Source organism: Taudactylus pleione, unplaced genomic scaffold (assembly GCF_031769625.1).
Source record: "Taudactylus pleione unplaced genomic scaffold, aTauple2 ptg000026l, whole genome shotgun sequence".
In the NCBI taxonomy this organism is placed as follows: Eukaryota; Metazoa; Chordata; class Amphibia; order Anura; family Myobatrachidae; genus Taudactylus; species Taudactylus pleione.
This window is the reverse complement of record NW_028284428.1, coordinates 11,612,520-11,628,024: the sequence shown is the minus strand read 5'-3', so window position 1 is coordinate 11,628,024 and position 15,505 is coordinate 11,612,520. Positions and strand designations below refer to the sequence as shown.

Sequence of the window (15,505 nt, the reverse complement as noted above, 5' to 3'; positions counted from 1 at the left end):
TCTGATGGGTTTGTTTTGATTTTTCAGCCTAATGATGGCTTGCTTCACTGATAGTGACAGCTCTTTGGATCTCATATTGAGAGTCGACAGCAACTGATTCCAAATGCAAATGTCACACCTAGAATCAACTCCAGACCTTTTACCTGCTTAATTGATAATGAAATAACGAGGGAATAGCCTACACCTTTCCATGAAATAGCTTTTGAGTTGATAGTCCCATTACTTTTGGCCCCTTAAAAAGTTGGAAGGCACATATAGAAACCGTTGTAATTCCTACACCGTTCACCTGATTTGGATGTAATTACCCTCAAATTAAATCTGAAAGTCTGCAGTTAAAGCACATCTTGTTTGTTTCATTTCAAAGCCATTGTGGTGGTGAATAGAGGCCAAAATATTAAAATTCTGTCAATGTCCCAAAATTTATGCACCTGACTGTAGCTCGCCCAAAAACATGGCAAAGCTAAAATTGCTGAATGACAATTTTACCTCTTGAGGTTTTAGAGAAAGGATCAATTTGACCACACATGCCATCAACTGCTTGGGTTGGCCAACTGGTCTCTTCCACTATCACTGGGGCCTATTAGTGTGGTCAGAAGATGACGCCATACACAGGTTATCTTCTGAATGCATTTAACCTGATGTCCTAATGATTTTGATGGTATTATTATCAGGCAAGTTTAACATTATTCAAACATTTTTTAATGTTTAGAGGTGTATTTTAAAATTTTTTAAATATTTACTTACGGCAACTTTATAAGCAGCTTCTATATAAAATACAACATTCTGTATAAAGGCCACTTCATCCAGTGTAAACACAATGCGGAGTCCTATTGTGTGCAAAATATGTACAAGTTAATAGTTATAGTATCATTCATATTAGGACAATGGAGAAAAGTTACTTCACAGAAAAAATACACAATACACAGAATAGCTCATATTAACTTTGTAAACAGTGACAACCTTGATGTTGCATTTCACTTTCTAACGCACGAATAGCCTTGTCTGTCACGTTTTTAAAATGTTTGCATTTCAAAGGATAGAGGGGGTATCCAATTAGCCCCGATGCCGGCACTTATCGGGGATTTTGTTTCGTCTACCTCGGGCAGGCGAAACTAATTCCCTGATAAGAAGCTGGTTTTCTCCCGATCGCGACAGTGAAAATACATAGATCCGTGACTTTTTGTGGACCCTATGTCTTTTCGTGAGAAAAACAGAAAATTTTCAGGCATAAAAAAATGGAATTTAATTGATAGCACGAAAAAAAATCGTTGAAAAAGACCCGAACATCGGCGAAAAAAACCCGTTTCAGAGCTAATTGGATAGTGAGAGTTTAGTTTAACTTTCAATGTAAAAACAAAAGTATAATATTGGTCAGGTGATTTTAGAATTGATGTTATCTGTGGACTGGTGAGTAAGTTAATGATATGTATTATATTATATCATATTATATTATATTGTATAAAAAGTCTGTTCCATCCTTTCAAGCCAGCCGTTGACAAGCCTACTTATTCTGGTTTTTATTCTTTTTTATTTTGCATTTGTGTGTCTATTTTAAACCTTTTTATTAATCATTATTTTATTCTTTAAGTATTGTACTTTTTTGTAAATGAAATTCTAATTTAATGAGTTTATGTCATTGCCCCTAGAAAATCTATAGGCCTGTTTAGAAGAGTTATGCCGGGTACACACTAGACGATATGTCATCCGATCCACCGGATCGGATGACATGTCGGCAACATCGTCTAGTGTGTACCCTCAATGTCACAGACAATACGCCCCTCTGCATGCAGGTCAGACAGGTGACATCGTCTGCGAGGCCCCAGCTGCCACTCCTGAAATTGACAAGTGTGTACGCACTTGCCGATCCCGGGACCCCCACTGGATCCCGTGGCACGATAGGACAGCTGGGTACACAGCGATAAATGTGTACCCAGCTTTAGATTGCTAACATAACCTTCTGAATTGTGGGTGAGGAAAGTACTGACTGGTACGCTAAGTGATGCAGAGTTGCGCCAATCTGGAATTGATGTATAGGCTTGTAGTGGCCTTTTTCACTACGTGGCAGCAGTTAGTAGTTTTAGGGGTCTATTTACTAAGCAGTGTTAGGAGACAAAGTGAAAGGAGAAAAGGTGCCAGCCAATCAGCTCCCAACTGACATCTTTCAAACAGCCTGTGACATGGCAGTTAAGAGCTAACTGACTGGCACCTTATCTCATTTCACTTTGTCTCCTAACATTGCTTAGTAAATAGACCCCAAAGAGAGTAATACCCAGATAAATGGTGTATTATAGTCAGTGACTGTGACAAATTATTAATTGTTTAATTAACCCATATGTCGGGAGCTTGAATTGTCTGGTAAACCTGACAAACAGGCATATGTTTATAATACTGTATGTTCATCTATTTCTGCATAGATTACTGTAGATTAGGGAAAGGTATGAGAGTTAGAAATGAGGGTGTGTTTTTTTTGCATCAGGCTGTGTCATTAACCACTTGATAACTGAAGCGTTTGTACTCCATCAAGGGTTTAGGGCACAGGTTCTCAAACTTGGTCCTCAGGACCCCAAACAGTGCATGTGTTGCAGGACTGCCGACAGAATCACAAGTAAGATAATTAGCTCCACCTGTGGATCTTTTAAAATGTGTCAGTGAGCAATGACTACACCTGTGCACCTGCTGGTGACCTGGAAAACGTGACCTGAGGACCGAGTTTGAGTACCCCCGGTTTAGGGGAATGTGTCAGTTTACTGAGCATACCTTAAAAAAACAAGAAAAAAGAGAAAAACATTTTAAACTGTATTTTGGGTTTATATTAATAACATATTTCATTTAATTGAATGTTTATTCATGCTACTGTACCTGCAGCCGTCATTTGTGCCAGGCAAAGCAGGAAGAGCGAGGTAGCATCAACTTGTAAATGTCCCCACTGGTCGTCGCCAACCACAGTACTGCAGGTAGCTGTGTTGTACTTTGCATGCAGACAATCATTTGGACTCTGAGTGTGTTTGAATTTTTCAACTTTATCAACCTAACAAAATACCAACCACAATCCATTATCAATATGCATAAAATACTACTTAAGTTTACACTCTATAAATGTGGCTTCATTTTCTTTTACATATACATAATATAATATGTAAAAACAGTATATATCATTCTCCCAAACCTTTAAAATCAACCACATCGTACCACTCAGATGAATAAACAAGATCAGTCAAATATATCACATTCGAAGTAAAATTAAAGCTAAACTATCACTAAGTAAAAGGGGGCCTGCATTACCACCTCTGGGGATGCTAAAGGAAGCACCAATGAGAGGGGGCAATCAAGAGATTGTGGGGTAGATGTATGATAGCGGCACTTAACGTGCTGCTATAACGCTTCCTGCTTCGCCTTTTTACCGAGGCGAAGCAGGAAGCACTAATGATGAAATGTTCCATTTCATCGGCCGGAGAGGGGGAGCGTTAACTCCCCCCTCCAGCTATACCCGCAAGAGACCACACACGCATCAGCCTAGTGCTGATGCCCTGTGTCTCTGTCCCAGCCGGCTCCACTGAGCATGCGCGGGATCTCACAAGTATCGTGAGATCCCCGCATGCAGCCTGGAGCTGGCAGCAGGGACAGCGCTGGAGATAGGGTAGCGCCAGGCTGTAGCTATCGATAACGATAGCTACAGCGAGCCGAACAGTCAGGCGATCTGACCGTTCGTACATGGCCCAGGCTATCGGCATAGCGCCTCTGTCATTTACCGCCCAGACCCCGATCATACATCGGTATCAGCACACCTACTGTGCGCTTATACCGCTTCTGGGCTTCTTACATCACCCCCTGTGTCTGGTGAATCATCTTTCAATAACAGCCCCTCTCTGCCACCATTTTAAGTATATCAATAAAATTAATTTGCATGTAACATTCCCTGGACCCTAACCAGGTGTGTGCTATACTATTCCCTTTGATGATTGAGTGCAGCCTTAAACGTATTGTAATAATATTGTGAAATATTTTTCATTTGAAAATTAAGGGGTCTATTTACTAAGCAGTGTTAGGAGACAGAGTGAAAAGTGATAAGAAAGTGATAAGGTGCCAGCCAATCAGCTCCCAACTGTCATCTCACAGGCTGTGTTTGAAAAATGACAGTTGGGAGCTAATTGGCTGGCACCTTATCACTTTCTTATCACTTTTCACTCTGTCTCCTAACACTGCTTAGTAAATATACCCCTAGGAATGGAAAGTACCACAATGTTGAACAAGAAGTTGCAGAGAAATAGACTTTAACCCAAGAGGGAAAAATTACACATTAACAATTTGCACATGGTCTCCTCACTGCACTCTCATGTTCAGGTTTGGACCCAGATAGTACTGCCCTAAATAAGCAAATAAGGACAATTAAGGAAATTACATAGGGCCTAATTCATTACCGATTGCAACTGCGATCACACACGCAATCGGCCAATTGTTGCCTTCTGCGCATGCATCGCAGTGCGCGTGCGCAAAGTCTCCACTGCGATTGGAACTGCGATCACAGTGACTATGCAGGCCCATAGCAGAGTTAATGATAGGAATTACCGTTTGGGGGTGGTGACGGGGGGGTCGGCGAAATGCAGGCTTGCCAGTGCGTTTGAACGCTGTTACATGAATGTGCATAAATTTTCCCCTGCGATGCCACACAGAACCTGGGCTTTCACTGCATGCGATGAGGTTAGTAATTTTTGAGTGAGGTCAGACCATGTGCAAGTGTGCGTGAGGCTGCGATGGTACTCGATGTTAACGATGGTTTTCGCAGACTTGATAAGTATTACGGATGTGTGTAAGGTAAACTGGGCGTCCTTATGCATTCATTACCATATATTCGCAGTGAGTCTGTGTGCGTAATCGCTATTGCGATCGCAATAGCGATCCTTACTGAATCAGGCCTATAGTCTTAATTCAAATAAGAAAAACAGAGAATATGCTATTTGCTGGAATATGACATTCTGATTAAATACATTTTAGTAAAAATAAGATTATTTTCCTAAATTTTATCTTACACATAGGAAAACAGAAGCACATTACCTGTCTTATCATGCAGTGTAAGACCCCACGCATCAGCTTCACAACACTCTGTAAATGAAGAAATGCATGTTACAATAAAACACATATTACATGCTAATAATTGCACTTGTGCATATATGGCAATATTAAGCTTTGTCAAAAATATGAATCACTGAAATAATGATAAAATAATGTAAACTGATGGAAGGTGCCATATTAATGTTTTTACAGATTAACAAGCTGAAGTCTCCCATGAACCATTCTAAGGCAACATTAGTATTAGGAAAATCTGGTAACATATATGGTGTTAGATTCCACCAGTAGTAAAAGTGCAGCTCTCCCCTTGATACAATAAAGACAACCAACTAACATTCATAACAATGCACTTTATCAATGTAATATATGACTTTGTAGATGACCTACAAAGTATTGTTTCCATATTTGCAGATAACACTGAAATATGTATGACTATAACACAGAAGGTCATAGTGGGGCTCATTTAGAGCAGTGCATAAATTATGTTGCATTTACGTTTTCATTTTGTGTTCACATATCTAATAAAAACAGCGCTGGGTTCCCCTGCACAAATCGCTACCAGCACTAGGCTATGATAGACAGGGCTTGTTCAGCACTGGGCTGAAATATCTAGGGCAGTGTTTCCCAACCCCCAGGGAACTCACTGTGACATTCGTGGCATGTAGAAAACTTTCCTGTACTGGCGGAGGTGACATACAGGTGGCGTCACACCCTGATAACAGGCAGGAAGATGCAGTGATGTGATCACTGGTGTTTCCTGCATATGTGGTCTATAGTTTTATTGCCAAATATATTTTTTTATTAAATTGTAATATGTGAGAAATACAGTATCTATACAATTAATTTTTTGTGTACATGTTTTTTTATCTTGTCTATAGCATATTTACTGCTTTTATATATAGTGGCACCTAAACATTTTTACCAATAGCAATTATATTAATTACAAGTGTTTTGCTTTGCAAATGCTGGGTGTATAAATAAAGCAATCTGCCAGGGTGCAACCAGGTGGAAAATTATTGAGAACCACTACCTTAGTGGAATTGGGCCACACAAAAAAAAAAATGTCACCCTCTCCTCGCAAATAACAGCCCCCCCCCCCCCCCCTGCCCCCTCAAAGCACTATGGATCCTTCCAACACTCATATCCAGACGGGTTGAGGAACAGTTAAACAGTTATAAGATACTCAGCACCTGCAACAATACATGAAAACTATATGGTGATAGAAATTCAGAGATATTAGTTGCATGCATTTGCAAATCCATGGGAAGCTGCTAGGCCATGTCATGGCTTCTCTGTTACAACACTAAGGGGTTCACGTCCAGGGCGCAGGGCACTCCAAAAAACTTCCAGCCCAGGACTCCCCCAAGGCATCACACGAAAAAAGGAAGAAGGGTGACAGTGAAGTGTAGCGTTCCCGCTAGGCTGTTTTAGCGGGGCGCCGCGCCCTGCCCTCTTTCTGGAAGGCAAAAAGCGCCCTGCCCTAACAGCCTGCGGGAACTGTCTTCACCCGCGGGTCGCAGTGTCCCGCGGGTGAAGAAATGTGTGGTGACCCGGTCACCGCCGGAGAATAGACGCCGGGCGCATGTGCCCGGCATCTATTCTCCCTGTCTGCAGGGCTTGGGGGCTGCCCGGCGTGTCCGTAAGTGCCGGCACGCCCCCAAGAGTGACGAAAAGGGGACGCGTCTTATAGACACGCCCCCTTTTCGATGACCACGCCCCCTTCTCGGACCACGCCGGAGCTAGAGTGAACACTAGAAGTGTAAAGTATAGATGTGTAAGACTAATTAATAAGTGTTGAAAAAGGATTAAAATATATGTGAAAAAATTACATGAATAAAAAATAAACAGAAAAGGTGACATGAAAAGTGACTATGTGTATTAAGTGGCCCTGAAGAGGCCCAGTCAGAGTAGCCCGGGGGGCCATACAGGCCCAGAATTGCCAGATTGATTTGAGCAGCTGCCATTTTCTGTTTGTAGTTATAAGATATTGTAGAAACGATTACAAAGATCTGTGTGGCCAGATGGTCTGTCCGCTACTAACCAACAGAGCTTTTTGATTGGTCAGAGCATATGATTGGTTACATTGATGCAATGTAGTTCATTCATAAATTGGAACAGTACTCTATGGGCCGTATTCAATTTGACTGCGAAAAGTCGTAATCATAATTTTCGCATGTTTGAATTATCCCCGTATTCAATTTCAAAGACTTTTTGCCGGTGCGAAAAGTCTTTGAAAAAAAACGGGGATACGTTTTCACCATGTTTTACATGGCGAAAAAAAGTGCAGAATTGGGGTTTAGAGGTGCAGACTTAAAAAAAAAAAAAATAGCGACACCCAAAAAAAAAAATTATTTTAATTTTAGGGTTAAAAAAAAAATATGGGGAACAAGTTTTTAAATAACGAAATGAATAGTTAATTTTTGCCCCCAAAAAATCTAAGTGCTATTCTTCATCACTTCTTCAAAGTCGGGAAAAAACACCTGCCGCGGCTTTTTAAAAATCCCGACAATATGCAGAAGGCCAAATCGGGGGTACCTATAGTGTCAGGACATATTTTGGGGTGTGCCAGGATCAATTCCTGAAAGTTCAGATGACTTTTCGCCAGTCAGTTTTTTGCCAAGTCCCGACTCCACACCTTTTAAATTGAATATGGGGATAAGCGGGCATTCGTCCGATACTTTATCCCCACTCAAACCTCCGATGTGGAGCGAAAAATCCAGCACAGACTTTTCACTCCGATATAGATTATGCCCTTATGTATAAGAAAAGATTTTATCATGGCATTAGTGTTTTGTGGTTTTTTTCTATTGGTTCCCTACAAGTACTAAGGGGCGCTGGATGCCATTTTATGCACCAAGCAGGTGAATTATAAAAGAAAAAAAATCAGTGTGATCATAAACTGGAGTACCCAGAGGAAACCCACACCAGCATGGGGAGAATATACCAACTCCACATAGTTAGGGCCATAGTGGGAATTTAACCCACGACCTCAGTGCTGTGAGGCAGAAATGCTAACAATTACACCAACTGTGCTTACATGCCATAATGACCTTACTAAGCAGCAAATTAACCTAACTTCAGAAACTGAAGTGACAGAACTGGATTAAACAGGCACCAATCACAGCCCAACAGAAGTAAATTGTAAAGCTGCATACACAAGCAACGATTTAGTTAATGAACGATTTTAGTAAACGATTTTCTCCCTTGAAAAAATTAACTAAAATCGTTTACTAAATTTGTTCATTTACTATGTTCATTTAAATGTAATGAATGATTTTTTAGAACTACAAACGATTTTTGCATATTCCCTTACTGAAAATCGTTGAGTTGACAAGTCTGACTGAACTACAAACTACAAACGTGAACGCGCATGAACGAAAATCATTCATCGTTTGACGCAGAAAGTGAATGATTTTTACAAACGATTATCGTTAAACGATATCGTTTCACGATAATCGTTCAAAAAATCGTTGTGTGTGTATGCAGCTTAGCACATTCCTGCTGAATGTGACCCAATGCTGGTCATCTACTACATAGGCACTCAAACTAAAGTGTGCCTATTAGTGCAATATTACTATTCATCAGAGTAACTCAGACACCTACTGGGTATGAGAGAGGAGGCAGAGCTATGTCCAGCAGCAAAAAATATTTCCCCCTATGGGCTAACAGGCAGGCTGGGAAGCAATGGGAGCCCTCCCGGTTTCACTCTTCTATAGAGCAGAGAACACAAAACGCGGTCCTCAAGGCTCCTCAACAGCTCAGGTTTTAGAGATATCCATGGTTGAGCACAGGTGACTTAATTAGTATCTCAGTCAATTTGATTTAACCACCTGTGCTCAACCATGGATATCTCTAAAACCTGAACTGTTGGGGAGCCTTGAGGACCGCTCTTTGAAACCTCGGTGTATAAGGCATTTATCGAGGAAGGGTTAGGTGCGTGAAACATTAATGTATGACAACAGGGAGTCCAGCAGTGACATTTTAGTGAAGCAAGTCCATGAAAAACATTTGTCCGAGCTCTTTCTTGGTTTAAGCTGCCTAAACTGTTAAAGATATATCACAACGATGGACTTTATTTTATAACATGTAGAGATTAATATTTATTATCTGGTTTCTTCAGAAAAACTTATGTAAGCCCTGATTACTAATACAAAATTTAAGTTTTTCCCTTTTTTTACCGTTTCTATTTCATTTATATGAAAAACGAATATAGGCCCTGATTCAGAGCCGGACGCTCTGACCAGAGCGCTCGCTCTGAATCAGGGCCCACCTCCATTAATATGGAGCGTCCTCCTGGACGCTCGTATAGCTGTGGGTCACCACCCACAGCATATACGAGCGTGCAAAATGATGGTCGCGATGGTCTTGACCATCGCGACCATCGGAACTGCGAGTAAAAGCCTGCGGTTGGGTTTCTCAACCGCAAGGCCAGGAGTGATTTTGGCTCTATCAGAGCCAAAATCACTCCCACTGACATCACTAGTGATGTCAGTGGGGCCGGCTTCAGACGGTAGGCGTTCCCTTGGGAACGCCTCCGTCTGGCAGGCACGCCCCCGGCACGCCCACCAAAGGGGGCGTGCTGTCAGTCACCATCGACAGCACGCCCCCTTTGATGAGACACTCCGAGTGAAGGAAAGTCCTTCGCTTGTCGGGTCTCGCGCATGGGCACGACGGAGCTCCCTCTGTCGTGCGCATGCGCAGTGGGGAACATCGACCCACTTGCGAGCGGACTGCCGCTCGCGAGTGGGTCTGAATGACCCCCATAATTCACGGTAAGAGTCTGCTTTGGATTGACAATAGATAGACACTTAAGGTGGCTGGAGTTGACCTACTGTAAGTGTTAACGTCAGGAGGGAAACAACTAATGTCGTCTACAAGACAAACTTATAAGACCTTGGTTAAAAAAGACTATCGCCAGAAATGCAAAATTGCTCCCGTGCGCAGCCCAATATTATAAAAATGTATCAAACTGCTATAAATGTACATATATACTGTATCACACAGACATTTGTCAGGCTTTGCATTTGCTGAGGGCATCATCTCTAGTGCTTAGTATTGCCTCTAGCTGTATTAAAAAAATGCTGTTTCTATAGAGGAGACCAGGAATAAAATAATTGTGAAATATTCACTCAGTTTCATATAACCAGAGTTTAAGAAGTTAGAATATAGTACAACATCTCCCATATCCTTGGTTGGATTTGATCTGCAATAAAGAGTCTAATGGTGCGTTCACGCGGTACGATATCTATGAACGATATGAACAATAATGAGATCGTTCAACGATAAATCGTTCATATCGTTCGTTTTAGTGCAGTGAACGACCAAAGAACGACCAACGATGCGCGTTCCCAAATGGACGATAACGATATCTATGGTTGTCCATACATGCAGGCCAACTTGGACGATTTCATTACAATTTGCATGTTCACAGATGTGCAAATAAAATGTATGGTGGTCGCTCACATCAGCTTAATGATATAGCACAGGTGCTTGTAAAGGGCGGGGTTTACACTGAACCACAGAAAAAAAGGAATATTCCCTCCAGCACACTGCAGCAATATCAACAGATGTCCCAAGATGACTTCACTGAAAGATATCTATCATAGATATCTGTCAGTGTGTACACCCAATATCTTTGTCCTGCACTACAGAAAGTTGAGGGAAATCGTTCACTCTATCGTTGGTTTTGCAGATTGCACCGTGTGTATGTAGCTTTAGGGGTATAATTACTAAAGTGCAGGTTTTTAGAAGTAGAGATGTTCCCCATAGCAACCAATCAGCTTCTACTTAACATTTTTCTAGCCAGGGCCGATACTAGGATTTTTGTCACGGGGGGCAAGACATTAATTTGCCCCCCCCTGGTAACTCCCCCATACTAATGCCCCCTGCAGCAGTGCCCCTATAGTAATGCCTCCTTCAGCAGTGCTCCTATAGTAATGCCCCCATCAGCAGTGCACCTATAGTAATGCCACCCGAGGTAATGTCCCTGTAGTAGTGCCCATATAGTAATGCCCCTGTAGTAGTAGTGCCCATATAGTAATGCCCCCATTGTAATGTCCCTGTAGTAGTGCCCATATAGTAATACCCCTGTAGTAGTGCACATATTGTAATGCCCCTATAGTAGTGCCCATATGTTAATGCCCCTGTAGTAGTGCCCATATGGTAATGCCCCCATAGTAATGCCCCTGTAGCAGTGCTAATATGGTAAAGCCCCCATAGTAATGCCCCTGCAGTAGTGCCCATATGGTAATGCCCCCATAGTAATGCCACTGTAGTGCCGCTTACAGAAAAAAAAAACAATACTTACCTTAAACCCCACTCCACCGTCCGGTCCGCCCGGCTGCTCCTCGGAACTATGGGAGAGACATCTCTCCCATAGTGCCCGTGGGGAAAGATGGAAGCTGAAGTTCAGGACAGAACTCCAGCCTCCGGCTACCACAACGCTGCAGGGAAGGAACCGAGCGCCCGCTGGTAATAAAATCTCAGTGGGCTTCGGGCTTGGAGCCACCCTGAGGCGCCGGGCTGGAGGACACTGGCGGCAGGTGCAGCTGCGCAACCGCTGCACATGCACCTCCAGCCCCCCTAGTTGCACCCCTGATCTAGCACCTTCTAAAAGATAATAGCTAGAATCTGATTGTTTGCTATGGGCAATATCTCCACTTCTAAAACCCTGCACTTTAATATGCCCCTTACAGGTTCTGATGTGAGCCTGGTAAAGATCCCTATGACGGAAAGAGAATATATGTTGTAGTTCCTCCACAGACAGTGACAGGTGCTGGAACAAATGCAACAAAGCTTCAATGAAACAACCTTCTGCTGAGTAAAGGTCAGCTGTAGCTGCGAGGTGATTAGGAATGTTGGTAAATAACAAATTCTCCCGTGCCAAAATAGTACTCTACGTCAGGTTTCTCCTCACACACAGAAGCATAAAATGAAAGGTCCTCCTTTCATCTGTTCTTTACTCTATGCCAGGGGCATATCTATAATGGGTGCAGGGGGGCACCGCACCGCACACCCTGAACCGTAAGTATTACTTACCTCTCTGGAGTCCCACGTCAGCGCGGGGGTCCGGCGATGTAAAAACGACTGTAAAATGGCCGCTGCTGCCATTTTCCCGGTGACCTGTGCATACTCTATAGACTCTGGGCCCACTCTAGTGCCCAGAGTCTATAACTCCGGTGCTGGCCGCGCACAGCTCAGTGCGCTGCCGGCCACCGGACAGAGAGGAGGGGGCCTGTGTCGGAGACTGCACACGGGCCCCCTCCTCTCTAGAAACGCCCCTGCTTTATGCACCAAGGCTATGGTATCATTTATGCTACATATATAATAAATTTAATACAAATGGGGGTCATCTAAGATTGAATAGGATTTAGGAATACAAGTAGATGGCAAAACTCAGTATCGAGCAGGTGCTGCAAGGATGCATAAAAAGGTGGCTAGATGCACATGAGGCAAGCATAGTAGTTTTATCACTGTATACACCAGAGGAACACAAACTCGGTCCAGATTTTAAGGATAGCCATGCTTGACCACAGGTGACTTATTTAGTACCTCAGTCAATTTGATTTAACCACCTGTGGTCAACCATGGATTTCTCTAAAACCTGAACTGTTGGGGAGCCTTGGGGACCCCATTAAGGGAACCTCCGGTATAAACAATTATGAAATATGAACACAGCTCTGAGAATACAGAACTAGGGACATCACTAAGGCACTTTTATTATTGTCATGAATATTGTTTCAGCCCACACAATGACTGAGGGCCTGATTCTGAGGTGGGAGTAAAGCTAAAATGATTTAAAATGTGCAGAGAGTTAGATATGAGAGGGATGTGTCTAAACTGAAATCTAAATTGCAGTGTACAAATAAAGCTGTCCAGTATTTGTGAGCTACATACAAAAGCAGCCAGTATTTGTCCTGCATGCAAAATAATGTATGCACAGTGTCTTGCAACAGTATTCACCCCCCTTGGCTTTTTAGCTTTTTTGTTAAATTACAACCAGTAATTAATTTATTTTTTTAATCTGAATTTTATCTGATGGATCTGCACAAAATAGTCTAATTTGGTGAAGTGAAATTAGAAAAATATATATAAAAAAGAATCTTTCTAAATAAAATTCTGAAAATTGGCATGTGCATATGTAATCACCCCCTTTGCTATGAAGCCCCTTAAAAGTTCTGGTGCAACCCATTACCTTCAGAAGTCACATAATTAGTGAAATGAAGTCCACCTGTGTGAAATCTAAGTGTCACATGATCTGTCAGTATAAACACACCTTTTCTGAAAGACCCCAGAGGCTGCAACACCACTAAGCAAGAGGCATCACACCATGAAGACCAAGGATCTCTCCAAACAAGTCAGGGACAAAGTTGTTGAGAAATACAATTCTGGGTTGGGTTATAAAAAAAATATCCAAATCTTTGATGATCCCCCGGAGCACCATCAAATCCATCATCATCAAATGGAAAGAACATGGTACCACAACAAACCTGCCAAGAGAGGCCGCCCACCAAAACTCACAGACTGGGCAAGGAGGGCATTAATCAGAGAGGCAGCACAGAGACCAAAGGTAACCCTGAAGGAGCTGCAGAGTTCCACAGCAGAGACTGGTGTATCTGTGCATGTGAACACAATAAGCCATACACTCATAGAGCTGGGCTTTATGGAAGAGTGGCCAGAAAAAAGCCATTACTTAGTGATAAAAATAAGAAGGCACGATTTGAGTTTGCCAAAAGGCATGTGGGCGACTCCCCAAATGTATGGAGGAAGGTGCTCTGGTCAGATGAGACTAAAATTTAACTTTTCGGCCACCAAGGAAAACGCTATGTCTGGCGCAAACCCAACACATCCCATCACCCCAAGAACACCATCCCCACAGTGAAACATGGTGGTGGCAGCATCATGCTGTGGGGATGTTTTTCAGCAGCAAGGACTGGGAAACTGTTTCGAGTCGAGGGAAAGATGGATGGTGCTAAAGGCAGGGATATTCTTGAGCAAAACCTGTTTCAGTCTGCCTGTGATTTGAGACTGGGACGGAGGTTCACCTTCCAGCAGGACAATGATCTGAAGCATACTGTTAAAGCAACACTCGAGTGGTTTAAGGGGAAACATTTAAATGTGTTGGAATGGCCTAGCCAAAGCCCAGATCTCGATCCAATTGAGAATCTGTGGTCAGACTTGAAGATTGCTGTTCACAAGCGGAAACCATCCATGAAGGAGCTGGAGCAGTTTTGCCTTGAGGAATGGGCAAAAATCCCAGGGGCAAGATGTGGCAAGCTTATAGAGACTTATGCAAAGCAACTTGCAGCTGTAATTGCCGCAAAAGGTGGCTCGACAAAGTACTGACTTTTGGGGGGTGAATAGTTATGCACGCTGAGGGTTTCTGTTATGTTATTTCGAAATGTTGTTTGATTCACAATATAAAAAAAAAACACAACTTCACAGTTGTAGGCATGTTCTGGGAATGAAATGATACACACCTTCAAACAATCCATTTTAATTCCAGGTTGTGAGGCTACAAAACATGAAAAATGCAAAGGGGGTTGAATACTTTTGCAAGGCACTGTATTTCCACCCCTTACATTGCAACATGGTTTGTCCAGGTACACTGGGCCTTATTCAGAGATGTACACTAATGCGACCGCAACTGCGTCTCCATGTGCAACGCAGTTGCAAAAATATGCTAATGTTAGCAAAGATCACCCGAGCATAAAGACGCCCACTACTGCCTTCTCACCTGCGTACAACAACGCATACCTACTTAAACATTGGTACCATCGAAGTACATCGGCGGCCATTTTACCCTTGCGGCAGGTCTGACCTGACGCAAACCAGGGAGCTCTTCTGCCACGCAAAGCTGTGTATGCAATTGTAGTGGCTCATTTATTCACGCCCACGTAACGGCGTACAAATGGACAGGCACGCCTGCGTTTCGCTAACCACCCCGTCTCCATCCCCAAACGGTCACTTCCTGTCAATCAATCTGCAATGGACCTCCGTGGTCTGCGTGAACGCTCAGCAGACGCACTGCTGCCATCGCGCACGCGCACTGCGATACATACTCATACACAATGGCAAATAATCTCTCGATCTGCGTGCAAATTGCAGTTGCCTTTATCTCTGACTCAGGCCCACAGTTACTTGCTCTTTTTTTATTTGCTCCCACCATAGAATCAGGCATTGAGTCTGCTTTCTGTAGGCAACATGAAGAGCTTAAGTGAATTATATATATTGCACCATAGAATTGATGGAAACAAATGATCGCAATAGGGTTTCTGCATACAAATTAGATCCTCTATCACAAAAGCTTAACAATAAGAATTGTAAATGTCTCATTTGCCTGATAATTTGAAATACATAATATTTAGTGCTGCCTATTATTTTGACTATTTTCTTGCTGTCAGGGCCATAATGAGGGTTGTGCGACTGGTGGCGACTC

At 42.7% G+C, this 15,505-nt stretch overlaps 1 protein-coding gene across 3 annotated transcripts in view; it reads right to left on the bottom strand.

Annotated features, from left to right (window-relative positions):
• The window catches only part of PHKA2 (phosphorylase kinase regulatory subunit alpha 2), a 119,202-nt gene that overhangs the window by 74,937 nt on the left and 28,760 nt on the right, over positions 1-15,505 (bottom strand). For all 3 annotated transcript variants that reach the window (XM_088451631.1, XM_088451632.1, XM_088451633.1), the window contains exons 4-6: positions 5,053-5,100; positions 2,860-3,028; positions 745-827 (exon numbers count right to left, since the gene is read on the bottom strand). In XM_088451631.1, the coding sequence (XP_088307757.1) occupies positions 745-827; positions 2,860-3,028; positions 5,053-5,100 (300 nt within the window). The remainder of the gene's footprint in view (positions 1-744; positions 828-2,859; positions 3,029-5,052; positions 5,101-15,505) is intronic.